Raw genomic sequence first — 14808 nt, 5'->3', positions numbered from 1 at the left:
AACCAGAAGTGGCGCTGTAGCTCAAGTGGTAGAGGGCTCGCCTTGAGCTGAAGAGCTGAGGGACAGGGCCCAGGCCCAGAGTTCAAGCCCCATGACCGACCAAAAAAAAAAAAAATCAATGTCCATAGCTCCATGACTAAAGTGTAACATACATGATCTTGATAGCGCATCCCCTGCTATTTCAGAATCTTTGGTTTAGAAGTATCTTCATTCCCTCCCTGTTCTGTGATGAATATAGCTGTTGTCAGCATTCATTTGTTGCTGTGGTGGGAATATGCTGTCTCAGGCTCACATTTGATGATGATGACTCCACAGAGCCTCCGCTTGTCAGTGTTCCCTGCAGACTGGAGAATATCTGGAAGTGAGATCTGCATAGAAGCAATGGAAAATGAGATAGGACTCAGATCTTTGCAGCCAGATGATAGTCCAGGGGTGGGCTTAATTCTGACATTTCAGCCAGCTAGATTCTGCAACAGGATTCCAGAAGGCTCATTCTGGCTGGTGGTAGGTCAGCCAACCTGAACACAAACCTGTTAGATCTTATTTTCTGTCCAAGTAGTCATTGCCACTTAGCACTCAGAACCAGGTGGCAGGCCTGCCTTTGGGGTCTAAGGAAAGCTACAGTGGCTGGAAGGGCTGAGGAGCAAAATTGCTGGGGTGCTTAGTGGGCACAAGCAAGGGCTGTAAAGCCTTGCTGCAATTTACCACTCACACACAGCCCATGGAAGTCCCACCGTGTGGAAGTAGGGAATGTTCACAGGGTTCTCTTCAGTATGGCTCTATCTTTTTTTCTGGTCATGGGGCTTGAACTCAGGGTCTGGGCTCTGTCCCTGAACCTTGCTGTGCTCAAGGCTAACATTCTACCACTTGAGCCAAAGTGCTACTTCTGGCTTTTTCTGGGTAGTTTATTGGGGAGATAAGAGTCTCACGGACTTTCTTTCCTGGGATAGCTTTGAGCCATGATTCTCAGATTTCACTGAGTAGCTCAAATTACAGGACCCACACTGAGCAAAATCTATCTTATATACTGCTTGAAATGATAAAAAGTAGACACATTAGGAAGTGATCCTTCCGCTAAGATGCATATTTGCTATATTCTTATTTAATGGTTTTGTTACTATATTTTACATGTTTTTTTTTCAATTCTCAAGTACAAGTTCATAGAACATGTTCCAGATATACATTTCATGAGGCTTACCACACTTAAGAATCCAAAACCAGAGGCTGGGGAGGTGGCTCAGTGGTAGAGTGCTTGCCTTGCATGCCTGAGGCCCTGGGTTCGATTCCTCAGCACCACATAAGCAAAAAGAAAAAAGCTGGAAGTGGCGCTGTGGCTCAAGTGGTAGAGCGCTAGCCTTGAGCTGAAGAGCTGAGGACCAGCGCCCAGGCCCAGAGTTCAGGCCCCACGACCAGACCCCCCCCCAAAAAAAAAGAATCCAAAACCATTAGTAAACTTGCTTAGATTAGGCACTGTATTCCTCGGCAGGATTCCTTACTGTACCACCACTCTCCTGCAAAGAATGGCCATTTTATTAGTATTACCAGTAAAGCAAGTCCTTCAGAGACTTAATTATTTGTGAGGATACTATTTGGGCACAAAAGGTTTAAATGTTTTCATTAAAAAGCTTTGATACCTGCTAAAGTATCACACGTTTTCTTTTTGTTATTTGAGTAACAATGCTTGATAGGAAATGTACTCATTACCTTACTCGTGTAACTTTAACCCCTCTGTTACAGTATCTTGACAATAAAAAATATATAGTAAAAAAAAAACAAAACTCTGATAATGCCCATGTTCAACAGGCACATACCCTTACAGACACCCCCCCACAAGTGCCTATGTATTCTTTTAGAAATATAAGAGGGGTTTTATAAATGATTCAAAATATGTGAATCCAGACTTATTGCCTATTTTGACCCAGTTTCATGACACTGCTTTGCAAAGAGTTCCTTTTTCTAATTTCCTTCCAGTGACAGGAGCCTCTGGTGTCCCCGAGAACAACCCACCTTGTACCGTGAACATCCCAATTGCACCAATCCACAGCTCTGCTCAAGCTATGTCCCCCACGCAGAGCATAGGGCTGGTACAGTCTCTGCTCGCCAATCAGAATGTGCAGCTGGATGTCCTGACCAATCAGACAACAGCTGTGGGGGCAGTAGAACATGCAGGAGACAACGCCACCCAGTATCCAGTTTCCAACCGGTATTCCAACCCAGGACAGGTGATTTTCGGAGGTGCAGAAATGGGCCGCATCATTCAGAACCCTCCTCAGTTGCCCTTGCCACCACCGCCACCACCACCACAAGGAGCTGTGCAGATGTCTGTAATGGACCATGGAGACCGAGACCACGAACACCTGCAGAAGTCAACCAAGGTCTTGCGGCCAGTGCCCCAGCTGGCGGCTGAGGGGGATGCAGTAGTTTTCAGTGCCCCCCAGGAAGTCCAGGTGACAAAAATGAACCCCCCACCTCCCTACCCAGGAACCATTCCTGCTGCCCCCACCACAGCAGCACCCCCACCCCCTCTGCCACCACCACAGCCCCCGGTGGATGTGTGCTTAAAGAAGGGCGACTTCTCCCTCTACCCCACAGCAGTACATTACCAGCCTCCCCTGGGCTATGAGCGGATCACCACCTTTGACAGCAGTGGCAATGTGGAGGAGGTGTGCCGGCCTCGCACTAGGATGCTCTGTTCCCAGAACACCTACACCCTTCCTGGCCCAGGTAGCTCTGCCACCTTGAGGCTCACAGCCACTGAGAAGAAGGTCCCTCAGCCCTGCACCAGTGCTACCCTGAACCGCCTGACTGTCCCCCGCTACTCCATCCCCACAGGGGACCCACCACCATACCCTGAAATTGCTAGTCAGCTCGCCCAGGGGCGGGGCACTGCCCAGAGGCCAGACAGCAGCCTCATTCATGCCACCCTGCGGAGGAACAACCGCGAGGTGGCGCTGAAAATGGCCCAGCTGGCTGACAGCTCCCGGGCGCCACTGCAGCCCCTAGCCAAGCCCAAGGGTGGCCCTGGCGGGGCAGTGGCACAGCTCCCAGCCCGGCCCCCACCAGCCCTGTACACCTGCAGCCAGTGCAGTGGGGCAGGGCCCAGTGCACAGTCAGGCACTGTCCTCGCTCATGCTATCAGCTCCTCCCCGCTGACCTCCCAGTCCTCTTACAACCTCCTGAGCCCACCTGACAGCACCCGTGACCGCACCGACTACGTCAACTCCGCCTTCACGGAGGATGAGGCCCTGTCCCCCCACTGTCAGCTTGAGAAGCCCCTGAGACATCCCCCACTGCCTGAAGCCACTGTCACCGTGAAGAGGCCGCCTCCTTACCACTGGGACCCTGTGCTGGGTGAGGATGTGTGGGTTCCTCAGGAAAGGACAGCACAACCTGCAGTGCCCAACCCCTTAAAACTGCCCCCTCTGATGCTAGGGCAGGGCCAGCACCTGGATGTGGCTCGAGTGCCATTTGTCTCCCCCAAGTCCCCTGCCAGCCCCACTGCCACTTTCCAAACAAGCTATGGGATGGGAGTGCCATATCCAGGAAGCTATAACAACCCCCCTCTGCCCGGAGTGCAGGCTCCCTGCTCCCCCAAAGATGCCCTGTCCCCAGCACAGTTTGCACACCAGGAGTCAACTGTCGTCCTTCAGCCAGCATATCCGCCTAGCCTCTCCTATTGCACCCTGCCCCCCACATACCCAGGAAGCAGCACGTGCTCCGGTTTACAGCTGCCACCTGTCGCCTTGCACCCATGGAATTCCTACAGCACCTGCCCACCTGTGCAAAACCCCCAGGGCACTCTCCCGTCTAACCCCCATTTAGTGGTGGAGAAACCCCTTGTATCCCCACCACCCGCTGACGTCCAAAGCCACATGGGCACAGAGGTGATGGTAGAGACTGCTGACAACTTTCAAGAAGTCCTCTCCCTGACGGAAAGCCCGGTCCCCCAGAGGACAGAAAAGTTTGGGAAGAAGAACCGGAAACGCCTGGACAGCCGAGCAGAGGAAGGAAGTGTTCAGGCCATCACTGAGGGCAAAGTGAAGAAGGAGGCTAGAACTTTGAGTGACTTTAATTCTCTCATCTCCAGTCCCCGCTTGGGGAGAGAGAAGAAGAAAGTGAAGAGTCAGAAAGACCAACTGAAGTCAAAGAAGTTGAACAAGACAAATGAATTCCAGGACAGCTCCGAGAGTGAGCCCGAGCTGTTCATCAGTGGGGACGAGCTGATGAACCAAAGCCAGGGCAGCAAGAAGGGGTGGAAGAGCAAGAGGAGTCTTCGGACAGCCAGTGAGCTAGAGGAGTTCAAGTGCCGCAAAGCCAGCGAGAAGGACGATGGGCGGCTGGGCAGCCAGGGCTTTGTGTATGTGATGGCCAATAAGCAGCCTCTGTGGAACGAGGCCACACAGGTGTACCAGCTGGACTTCGGAGGACGGGTGACCCAGGAGTCGGCCAAGAACTTCCAGATCGAGTTGGAGGGGCGGCAGGTAAGGAAGCTGTGACACCGAAGCTGCTGCATGACAGTCTGTGCTTTGGCCTCCAGGAGCACTTTTTCAAAAGGGGAGAAATAGTTCCTATCTCTTAGGCGGAACCAGTAGGCTTTGAACTCTCAGTATTCCTACCACTGTCTTGTATTTTTTTTTTCAACCAAGTAATGCACACATTGACAGCCAAATGATTCCATGGAATTTGTAAGGGCTAGTTGCAACTCTCTCCCCTCCCCCATCACATCTGTTCTCATGGAGGTGAAAGTTTCCCTGGAATTTGCCATCATCCTTGCAAAGAATGTAAGAATATGTTTATATTTCTGTTTATTGGTGTTTCTATTTTGCTATCATGTATTCTTCCTCAGGAACTCCTCTCTCTGTGCTAATTCTACCAGGAATGGCACTGATCTCGTTACCTCTTTCCCACCTTTTCCTTTCATGTCTCTGCTTCTCCACCACCCTCGTTCTCTCAGGTGATAGAGGTTGAAAGCTTGATGGTTATATTCTAAACTTTCAGCACCCATTCAGTTATGCATTGACTTTGAGAATATTTCCAGCACCCATTCAGTTATGCATTGATTTTGAGAATATTTGTTTTCTTCACCCCCACTCTCCTCCCCCTTTGCCAGTTAAAGCAATAGTCATTAGTGACCTTGTTCTGTCAGTGAGTAGGATTTACACCTGAGCCTTGTATGACAGTATAGTATTACAGTTTTTCCTAGACTTACTAACTGCTTGGATTTTCTTTGTTTGCTTATTTTCTGTAAATGTATTGCTAAGTCATCCATAGGACTTGGACTCTAAGTCTCTTCTTGATGCAACTCAGCACTGTGAATGACTGCGTCCTGCTCCAACCTGCTTAACCACCCTGGGAATCCCCTTCTCCACTCATCTTTAAATTTGCATTTTCATTAATTCAGTCATCAAATATTTATTGAGAACCTGCTGTGTATCTAGCAGTCCTCTAAGCCACATCTAAGCAGTCTGGCCCATTATTCCACTAGCCCACTGCCCTCTGTTTGTAAGTAAAGTGTTATTGAGATGCAACCTCTCTCTTTCACTTACGGGTGTTGTATATAGCTTTCATCTGACATGAACAGAGCTGAGTGATGGTTGCAGAGTGTATAACCCACAAAACCTAAAATGTGTTTTGTCAAACCTGTACCAGAAGCTTACCAACCCCTACTCTAAGTGAGAAATAAGAGCATTGAAGAAAGTCACTGCCAGCACAGACAAATCAGTATATATCCTATAACATCATGCAATGCTCTCAAGTTCTGGGGCCACAGGAAGTGGAGGAGCTAGAGCATGCTGGAAAGAAAGCAGTGTTCTAGAAGACAATTGAAGTAGATGTGTCTCTGAAATCTCTGTTAGCCTATAAGTTTTTTTTTTTCTTTTTATCTCTCCCTTGCTCCTTCCTTAGCGATGAACCCATTTCATCTGAGCTGTACGGCTTCCTTGGCTGTGAATCACACTCACTGATTCTTCTTTCATCATTTCACATGTTTCTTTGTCCCATTTCCTACAAATTATTAGGTAGATCTAGAAGGTCAGTCAGACTCAGTCCACTCTTGTGGACTGCTGTCTACTCTCGGGAGCTGGCAGCTCTGGTGTCTGCTACTTTGTTTTTCTTTCATGGCTTGGCTTCTTGCACCCTCCCCTAGGTGATGCAGTTTGGACGGATTGATGGCAATGCATACATCTTAGACTTCCAGTACCCCTTCTCAGCTGTGCAAGCCTTTGCTGTTGCCCTGGCCAACGTGACTCAGCGCCTCAAATGAAGAGACCAGTACCGGAAGAAAGATGCCACAGAGCCTTCAGAGGTAGAGCCCATGCTGCTGCTAGCCAGGGGACCTGGAGACAACAGCAGAAGTGGGAGAGCCCGTCAAGCCGGGAAGGCACTGGCCTTTCGGCGTGTCGTTTATTCCATTACCTTTATCATCTGTCTTTCTTTTCTTCTTTAACTAAAGTGTTATTTGCAAGGCAAGGGTGTGAAATGCCTGGTGTTCTTTCAGACAGTGTTTAGTGGCTGCAGAAACACTCTGCTGAGTTTGCTTCTCAGTGACCAGGACAAGGGCCTTTGGAGAGAAGACAGACTGCCTTCTAGCCTGCCTGCTATTTTAGACATAGGGAGTGTGTGTTAGTGTTCATTTTCCACAACATCTGGCCTTTATTACTCTTCCAACATTATCATTAGTGCAAAACACAAACTTCAGAAAATAAAAACGACCCCAAATCCTGAAAATTCAGGCTCTTTTATGGGGAGAGGGCAGCATTTAGTTCACATATATTATGGTACTCCCCAAAAGATGACTTGATGGATGAAGGATATGAGGGCAAATGCACTGTATTCCATTCACGAAAGTAGCTCTGTGCAGAGGTACTATCATCAGGGTGGATGTGGTTTGGTGTCAAAGAAGGGGTTATAAACAGGTGAGGAATGATGTGCCCATGCAGACAAATACTTGGGGGACTCAGTGGTGTGCTTTATATAAAGACTACACTTCTCTTCCAGAAGACTCCAATATAAACATCACATATGATGTCAGATGTTGCATAGGATCAATGATAACTGTTGAGTAAGATGTCCTGAAGGTAAGAGACACCAGTGAAAAGAGCCCAGGGATTATGTCTGATAAAGGGTATGACAGTCAGTAGAACCCATATTTACTGAGCAAGATGGTATTGCCTCTATGCCTTTTAAAAAAATCTCAAACACATTATTACAAACATATTTCTCATTAGATATCATTAATGTGTCATTTCCCTTTCTAAAAATATGGATGAGACTTGATTTGAAGCAATTCTTTCTTGGTTACATTAAAATTCAGTTGACTAGAAATGCTTTCCATCAAGTTACATATGTAACCCCCCAAAATGGAAGCTTTGCCAGGATATGAAAAAGTAGCAGTATAGTCAAATCCTTGACAAATGCTCCATGATACTCTCCAGGGGATGGGGAGAGCTTTTTATCCATCTAGACTGTTTTTACTGAGGTGAGAAACTACTAAGAAAGCATCGTTAAAAAATGACTATACCTATGGCGGTTAGATGTCTGCTCTTTGTTAGTTCAGCCTAGAAGATCTTTGCCCACTTATCTATAATGAGATGCTGCCAATACGACCTAGTTTGCTTTTGGTTACTCCTACTGATATTGTTTCAGGATAGAGCATGACAGCTGACTGCTAGCTTTGACACATAAATTTAGATTGTATTTGGAAACAGGAAAGTGGAAGATGCTTACAGGAAAGTATTTTCAAATTGAATTTAATTTTCAATTTTTAATTTTTAACATTTTCAATTTTTAATTTCAATTTAATTTTAACTCACTGAATTTGGTTGGAGAATTAGAAAAGAAACCGGCCCATTCCTTTGCCAAATTACTTACCATTCTTCACAACTTCCAAATCAATACTGAGTAGGTTTTTAAATACAGTAAAGGACATCTTCCAGCTAATACTGGAGTTCCCAGTTTATGCTTAAATGTGTGGAGATAGATTCTTTGGTGGGTAAATTCTTCCAGAAAGAAATTAGTGGTGTGTTCAGAGTTCCTTAGTTTTTTATTTAGGTATTTATAGCTTGATATGGCATTTCATTGCTTATTTTTAGTAGTGCAATAATAGTTGTAGACCGATCTTGAAATGATTTAAATGTAATTCCTCTATTTTTGCCTGTCCAAAAGGTAATTATTTATCTTGTTTTTCATAGTATTTTTGGAGTTATTTTGTTTCTATGTATTTGTGAGTTATGCCCATTATTTATTTAGAAAAGAAATGGTATCTTTGTAATGACTTATTTGGTAGCAGTTATTTTGCTTCAAGAAATAAAAGAGAACATGATCGAAGATGCTTTGCCGATAATTTGTAACTTTTTCTAATTGGGAAAAAGTCCTATTAGTCCTTTAAAAAGAATTCATTTTTATTTCATGGTGGTGGTTTATACAGAGGAGGATATTTCTTTGAGATAGCATACCCTAAAATAATATTTGCTTTATTTTGAAGTGTGTATATTTAATTAAAACAAGAATAGAAGAAAATAGGGGAAGTGGGCATCTAGGAGATGAGTAGTAGAAGGAGGAATTCTTATGAACCACTCAACTTTCTAAGTTCTGATTCTACAGATATAAAGGCCACACAATGAGTAAATTTTTAAAACTTTTTTTTTTTAAGTAAGAACAAACAAAAGGGCAGTCACTCCCCAAAAGGTATTTACACACACGGAGATGTTAGCAGCGAGTCTGCAGGGAGAATGAGCACACACCACCTACACCACCTACAGGCTGACTCTACCCCAGGCCTGAGACTCAGTCTCAGGTGCCAGATCAGTCACTGGCTGCAGCAGTTAAGATATGCTGTCTTTTAAAGCCATAATAGTGGCTTTATTTATGTAAAACAATTGCCTTCAGTCAGTCTCAGTTGATTATGTGCTACTAAAATTAGGACTTTTAAGTAGCAGAATTCTAGATACTTCGTGTTTCTCAATAGCAATGTATAAGTGTCTAGATATCTCATTGGCTTCCTAAATTAAAGAACATTGAACTAATAAAATATCAACTACATAAAGATTTTCATTGGGCTGGAGTGTGGCTCAGGTGGTGTCGTGCTTGCCTGGCAAGCTCAGGACCCCAAGTTTAAATCCCACTCCTACCCCCCAAAAGGCATGAGAAGCATTAAACTAATAAATATAAAATCAGTTTTAATTTATTTGGCTCTAACTTCATCAGACCAAAGGCAATAGACATGTACAAAATATTCACTGAATGTATATCTTGACAAAAAATGAGACCAAAGAAGCAGAAAATTCAAAGCTGTAATTGCAGTGTAAAAAGGCTGGCAGTGTGCAGAGGCTGGGTTTCATACTAGCTAAGGCAATGCAGAAGCATGTGATGTTCAGTACTCATAGCTGGTAAGGAGGCCCAGTCTCAAGCCTTGCTCTGCTCTGCTCTCCTTTCCTACAAGGTTGGAGGGTGACCTGGGCTGCCAGGCCTCCTTATGTCCATTTGTAAAATGAAAAGGACATAAGGATAATCCTTAAGCTCCCTTGCTTCAGCAGCCTGAGAGCTCAGAAGGGTACAGCTTCAGCTTCTCACTTCAGGAGGGTGAAAGTATGTTTCAAAACATTGCCTTTTTTTTTTTTGGTCAGTCATGGGGATTGAACTCAGGGCCTGTGCACTGTCCCTGAGCTCTTTTGCTCAAGGCTAGCTCTCTACCACTCTGAGCCACAGCACCACTTGCAGTTTTTCTGGTGGTTAATTACAGATAAGACTTTCCTGCCTGGGTGGCTTTGAACTGCGATCCTCGGATCTCGGCCTCCTAAGGAGCTAGGATTACAGATGTGAGCCACCAGCACCTAGCAAAACATTGCAGTTTTATGGAGACATGTTTCTTTTTCTGTGTTTTTGAGCTGTCTACTGAATACATACCAGTGCTGTTAACAAATCATCTGTAGAAAGGTCATCTCTAAATGAATTTGGGATCATATTTGTTCTCATATAGTTATAAGCAGGATGGAAGAGTTCTTCCCCCATAAGTATACTCTGCTCAGTGAGCACCCTCAAGAACAACCCCATAATATACCACTAGTCCCTAAAACAGTGGATCCAAAAAGAACAGAGGAGTGAGGATCCAGGTTAACTTGGTTTTTTAGTGTGTTTCTGTCCTCAATTGTTAGTACTATCCTCAGACTCAAAAGTTTGCTTGAAAAGGGACCTGTGAGAAAACAACCAGGGTGTCCCTGGGCTGTGGGTCACTTGCTCAAGTCAGTGATTGTAGCACAGTTAGCTGAGACAAAATGGATCAGAACTGTCCTTTGAGTTCCTGGGTCTTTATACTCACAGCCGAAACTCTGCACCATTTGTGTATTTTCCATATTTCTAGTTGGTAAACCCTGAAGGATTGTGGCTTATTTCATTTCCACTTTCTTTGGCTTTGTGCAATTTCTTGTAACTTTCCTTACACCTATATTTTTTGTTTATAATTTCTTTCTAAGGGGAGGGGTAGGATTCTAAGCTTGTTTATTGTAGATAATTTTTTTCTTGTGTTGTGGAAAAGCATGGATTATGCATTGGGTGGAAAAGGCACTGTGTTACTTACCAAAGGGGTATTGTTTCTGCATTTGTTTATAAATGCGTTATTTTGGTACTGTAAATTTGGATGTCATTTCTGCATTTATTACTACTGGTTTTTTTTTCTTTTATTATTCCCATAAGAGTGCAATGCAGGTACAGATGCTCCAGACCGAACACCACCACCAGCATGTTATTGTCCAAACCTGGGATTGGCATGCACTCTTCCTGCATACCAGTTCCTCTGCTGTTGGTTTCTTTTTAAATCAGCATCCTACTTTGTCTTAGTTTCCAAACATGATCTGTTGTGATTCCTGATTGCATTTCAGTGAGCTCTCTTATTTGCCTATCTTCTTACGTATTTTGTGTACCTGACTGTGCAGGAGGTATTCTAGAAGGCATTAATGGTTTGCATTCAAAATGATGTGGTTTGTCCAAAATATTTTGTCTTTATTATTGAGATGAATAATCTTATTTTTTTCTTGATGATTTAAAATTGTAAGAGTTGTCCAGCTATTGCTTAATAAAATTTTGCAGATCAAAAAGAAATCAGTTGCTTCTGTGCCTAATTCAGACTGTGAGTCTTCAGTCCTTTACATAGAAATCACCTCAGACAGTGATATGACTTGTCACCCTTCAGTTGTTTCAGGGTCCCATGGGAACAAGAGACCCTGAGATTCCTGTCATTGTGCTGGCCCTCTGAGAGTTCAGAGGCTGCTGCCTAACTGATTGATTGGTTTGGGTTTCTTTTTTTTTCCTTTACCTTTTTTTTTAAAGGGAGACCAGTTAAGAAGGCACCTGTGTAGTACCTAAAAGATCAGGGGTGATAAATATATACCTTCTTTGTTACATTGTAAGAAATGTAATAGAACCAATTCAGCTATAAAGTGCTAATGTAACTTGTTATCACTGAGTACTTGCAAGCTCTTTACCTGAAGTTTTCCTAGGACTAGAATGCTGAACACAGGAGTCATATCTGTAAGCAATATACATGTGTCTACAGAACTACCCTTTTAATCTTTTTTCAAGGTAAAAATAGACATGGAGTCACTCAGGCTTTAGGAGACAGAAGAACCCAACTACTGTCAAGTCTAAGGAAGTTTTAGTTAAAAACTATTTTTAAGTAATTGTAGGATCGTAAATCTTTGAATAGTCATAGATGGCTCATTGCCTTGAACTTTGCATGAGAATTAAAATATAGCCAGGTATATTAGTGCATGCCTAAAAACCTCAGCTACTCAGAAGACAGAAGCAGAGACTATCATGAGTTTGATGTCAAACAAGGCAAAGTCAGCAAAATTCTAGGGCTAGAGGTATAACTAAAATGGTAAAGAGGCATTGGGTTTAATACTAACGTATATCTCATTTTATTATGGGCATTCAGTGAGCATTGAGTGATATTTGTAACATCTTCATCATTTAAACCAGGCAGCAGAGAGACCCAGCCAAAGCTAAATCCCCCTCCTCAACTGCCCCTTCCCCACCCTTGCCAAAAGTAACCACAATAACAAACCCATCAAAGCCTGAACCTATTCCTATCTGGGACTGAAGGAAGGATACTTGGCCAGAGCCACCGTCTCCACTGAACGAGACAGCTGTCAGTTTGGGAACCATTCTGTGTAAGTCAATGTTCCCAGATACAATTTGTTTTTAAAAGTCTGGGAAAAAAGTTTAACAAATCCCTTTCCAAACTTACTTTGAAAAGGATACATCCTATTTTTATTTTAACTCTGGCAGCATTACAAGAATGAAGAATCTAACTCTCATATCCAATCTCCAAAAAACAACACAGAAGAGAAATGACTACGTCATGGAGATAGTATTGCAGCTTTCTAAGGCAGAGGTACCACAACAAAATCTGACTTCATTATGAAGTACCTGCCTTCTGCCTTCCTTTCTGGAGAAAATTGGAGCATTGAGAAATTGAAATAATTTCTGGATTCCGTAGACAACCAATCCTGAAATAGAAGCCAAGGTTTCTGGGTCACATTAATAAAATAGACCTAGTTTATTCCCAGCTTCTCACTCGTGTATACAGAGCTATGAGCTCCTTACACTTGGTCACCTGTGAAAAAGGGATTATAAATGGGCTATCCCTGCCCTTCCTCTGGTGAGCTCATCTCATCCTTAGAGTCAAATGTGAGTATTTGTGTGAGTACTTTTGAACTCTCAAAAGACAGAAGGCTTGGTTCACTGGCTATATTCCTTGGCCAGAAATCACCAGGGCACAGGTTTGTGTGGATTTGATTTTCTTCAGATCTGAGATCAGTTGTTCATTGCATTAAAGAATATGACACCACTGGGCACTGGTGGCTCACACCTGTAATCCCAGCTACTGAGAAGACTGAGATCTGAGGCTCGTGATTCAAAGCCAGCCAGGACAGAAAAGTCTGAGATTCTTATCTCCATCTTATCTCTGATAAACTACTCAGAAAAAGCCACAGGTAGTGCCATGTCTAGCCTGGAGCACAGAGAGGCTCAAGGACAACACCTAGGCCCTGAATCCAGGCCCTGGGACTGGCAAAAAAGAATACAAAGCCACGTGCAGAGCAGGCTGGTTTCTTAGATCACCTTCCAGGACGACTGATGGTTTCAGATGAAGAAGGTATTTGGTGTGGAGCAGAAACCAGCAGTAGCCCACACCCACCTGGCACTAGTTTAGGAAATGGTGCTGCCTCAACAGCTCTGCTTCCTTTTCCTGGATTTCCATAAGGCTAGAGCTCTGAAAACTACAGAACTCTAAAAGTGCATTACTACCTGGATACAGGTGGCTCACGCCTGTAATCCTAGCTACTCAAGAGGCTGAGATCTGAGGATTGAGGTTCAAAGCCAGCTGAGGCAGGAAAGTCCTTGAAACTCTTTATCTCCAATAAACTACTCAGAAAAAGCCAAAAGTAGTGCTGTAGCTAAAGTGGTAGAGCACTAACTTTGAGCAAAAAGAAGCTCAAAGTTAGTACCAGGCCCTGAGTTCAAGCCTCAGGAACAGCTTTTTTAAAAAAAGTTCAATTACTGATTTTTGTCTTAAGGAGAAAGGTCTGAGGAATTTAATAAACTTTAGAATCCTTTTAGGGCAGTGTTCAAACACTTTACACATTTTTTTTCCTTTGTCATGTGAATAGTCTGTGCTTTCTCCCAGGAGAAATTAGGAAGCCAATGGCTTGAACGTCTTCATGGCACGCACACACCCAGCTCCCTTGTCCCACTCCCCAAATAAGATGGAGAAGCTTGCGTATGAGAGTTGGACACAGCAGTTCTGAAACTACTAACACAGTTAACTCCTGGTCACACCAGCCGTTCCCACTCCCAGGGGCCCTGCTACGAAGAGAAAGCTGGGGCTTCCTCATCCACTCTTTTCCAAAATAGACACCTAGTCTTGAACTCTTTCCCCATTTCATGGTTCATCCTTCAGCTCATACAAGTGGTGTGAAGTTCCTTTCACATGAAGCCTTGCCAGGTGTCACCTCAAGGGTCTCCTGTGAACTTCCTAGCAAGATCCTACACACTGCCTCGTAGTGGACGCAGTTCCTTGATGTCTACATTTTACTAGCGGCACATTTTCTTTGCTCCCTTCAGAGAAAAGACCAGCTGCCCAGGCACCATCGGAATCTCACTCCCACCATAGAGTAGAAGCATCATGCTCAGGTAAATAACTTTTTTTCTGTACTTGAGCCCACGTGGTACTCTTGAGTCCTACTTTCTGCCTTTCTTAAGTACCTGCTACTGACTGCAAGAGACTCGGAAGTGCTCTGATGGAGCTTCTGACTGCTTTAAATCCCGAGCAGAAGCATTCCTCATCCAGCCATTAGAGTAGACAGCCCCAGCTTGGGCCTCTTTTTAGAAGTGATGGTCTCTTTAAACTTAAGTGATGTGGTGTCTTTGGTGACCCTAGACCTGAGCAGACTGGGAAGTTTCTGTAAAGGCTGAAGAGTATGTGGCTTATTGAATGTTTAGGGTCTCTGACCCATCCTGGGCCACTTGTTGGCCTTGACTTCCTCTCACCCAATAAGCTATGTATTGCTACATGAAATCCGAAAATTTGACTTCTGTCCTTCTCTCCCTCCCTTCTTCCCTATTTCCCTTCTACCCTCCCTCCTACCCTCTTTCCTTCCGTCTATTATTTCCTTCCTTTCTTCCCTTCCTTCCTTCCTTCCTTTCCTTCCTTCCTTCCCTTCCTTCCTTCCTTCCTTCCTTCCTTCCTTCCTTCCTTCCCTTCCTTCCTTCCTTCTTTCTTTCTTTCTTTCTTTCTTTCTTTCTTTCTTTCTT

General features: G+C 44.2%; 1 protein-coding gene across 1 annotated transcript in view; it reads left to right on the top strand.

The window, feature by feature from the left end:
• The window catches only part of Tulp4 (tubby like protein 4), a 104607-nt gene extending 96842 nt beyond the window's left edge, over nucleotides 1–7765 (top strand). Inside the window, exons 11-12 of the mRNA XM_013024536.1 lie at nucleotides 1946–4481; nucleotides 6146–7765. Coding sequence (XP_012879990.1) covers nucleotides 1946–4481; nucleotides 6146–6262 — 2653 coding nt within the window. The 3' untranslated portion in view covers nucleotides 6263–7765. The remainder of the gene's footprint in view (nucleotides 1–1945; nucleotides 4482–6145) is intronic.
• The last annotated feature ends 7043 nt before the right edge of the window (nucleotides 7766–14808 follow it).

This window comes from Dipodomys ordii, unplaced genomic scaffold, assembly GCF_000151885.1.
Source record: "Dipodomys ordii isolate 6190 unplaced genomic scaffold, Dord_2.0 Scaffold77, whole genome shotgun sequence".
Classification (NCBI taxonomy): Eukaryota; Metazoa; Chordata; class Mammalia; order Rodentia; family Heteromyidae; genus Dipodomys; species Dipodomys ordii.
Note: the sequence above shows the minus strand (reverse complement) of the source record. Positions and strands in the feature narration are given on the sequence as shown.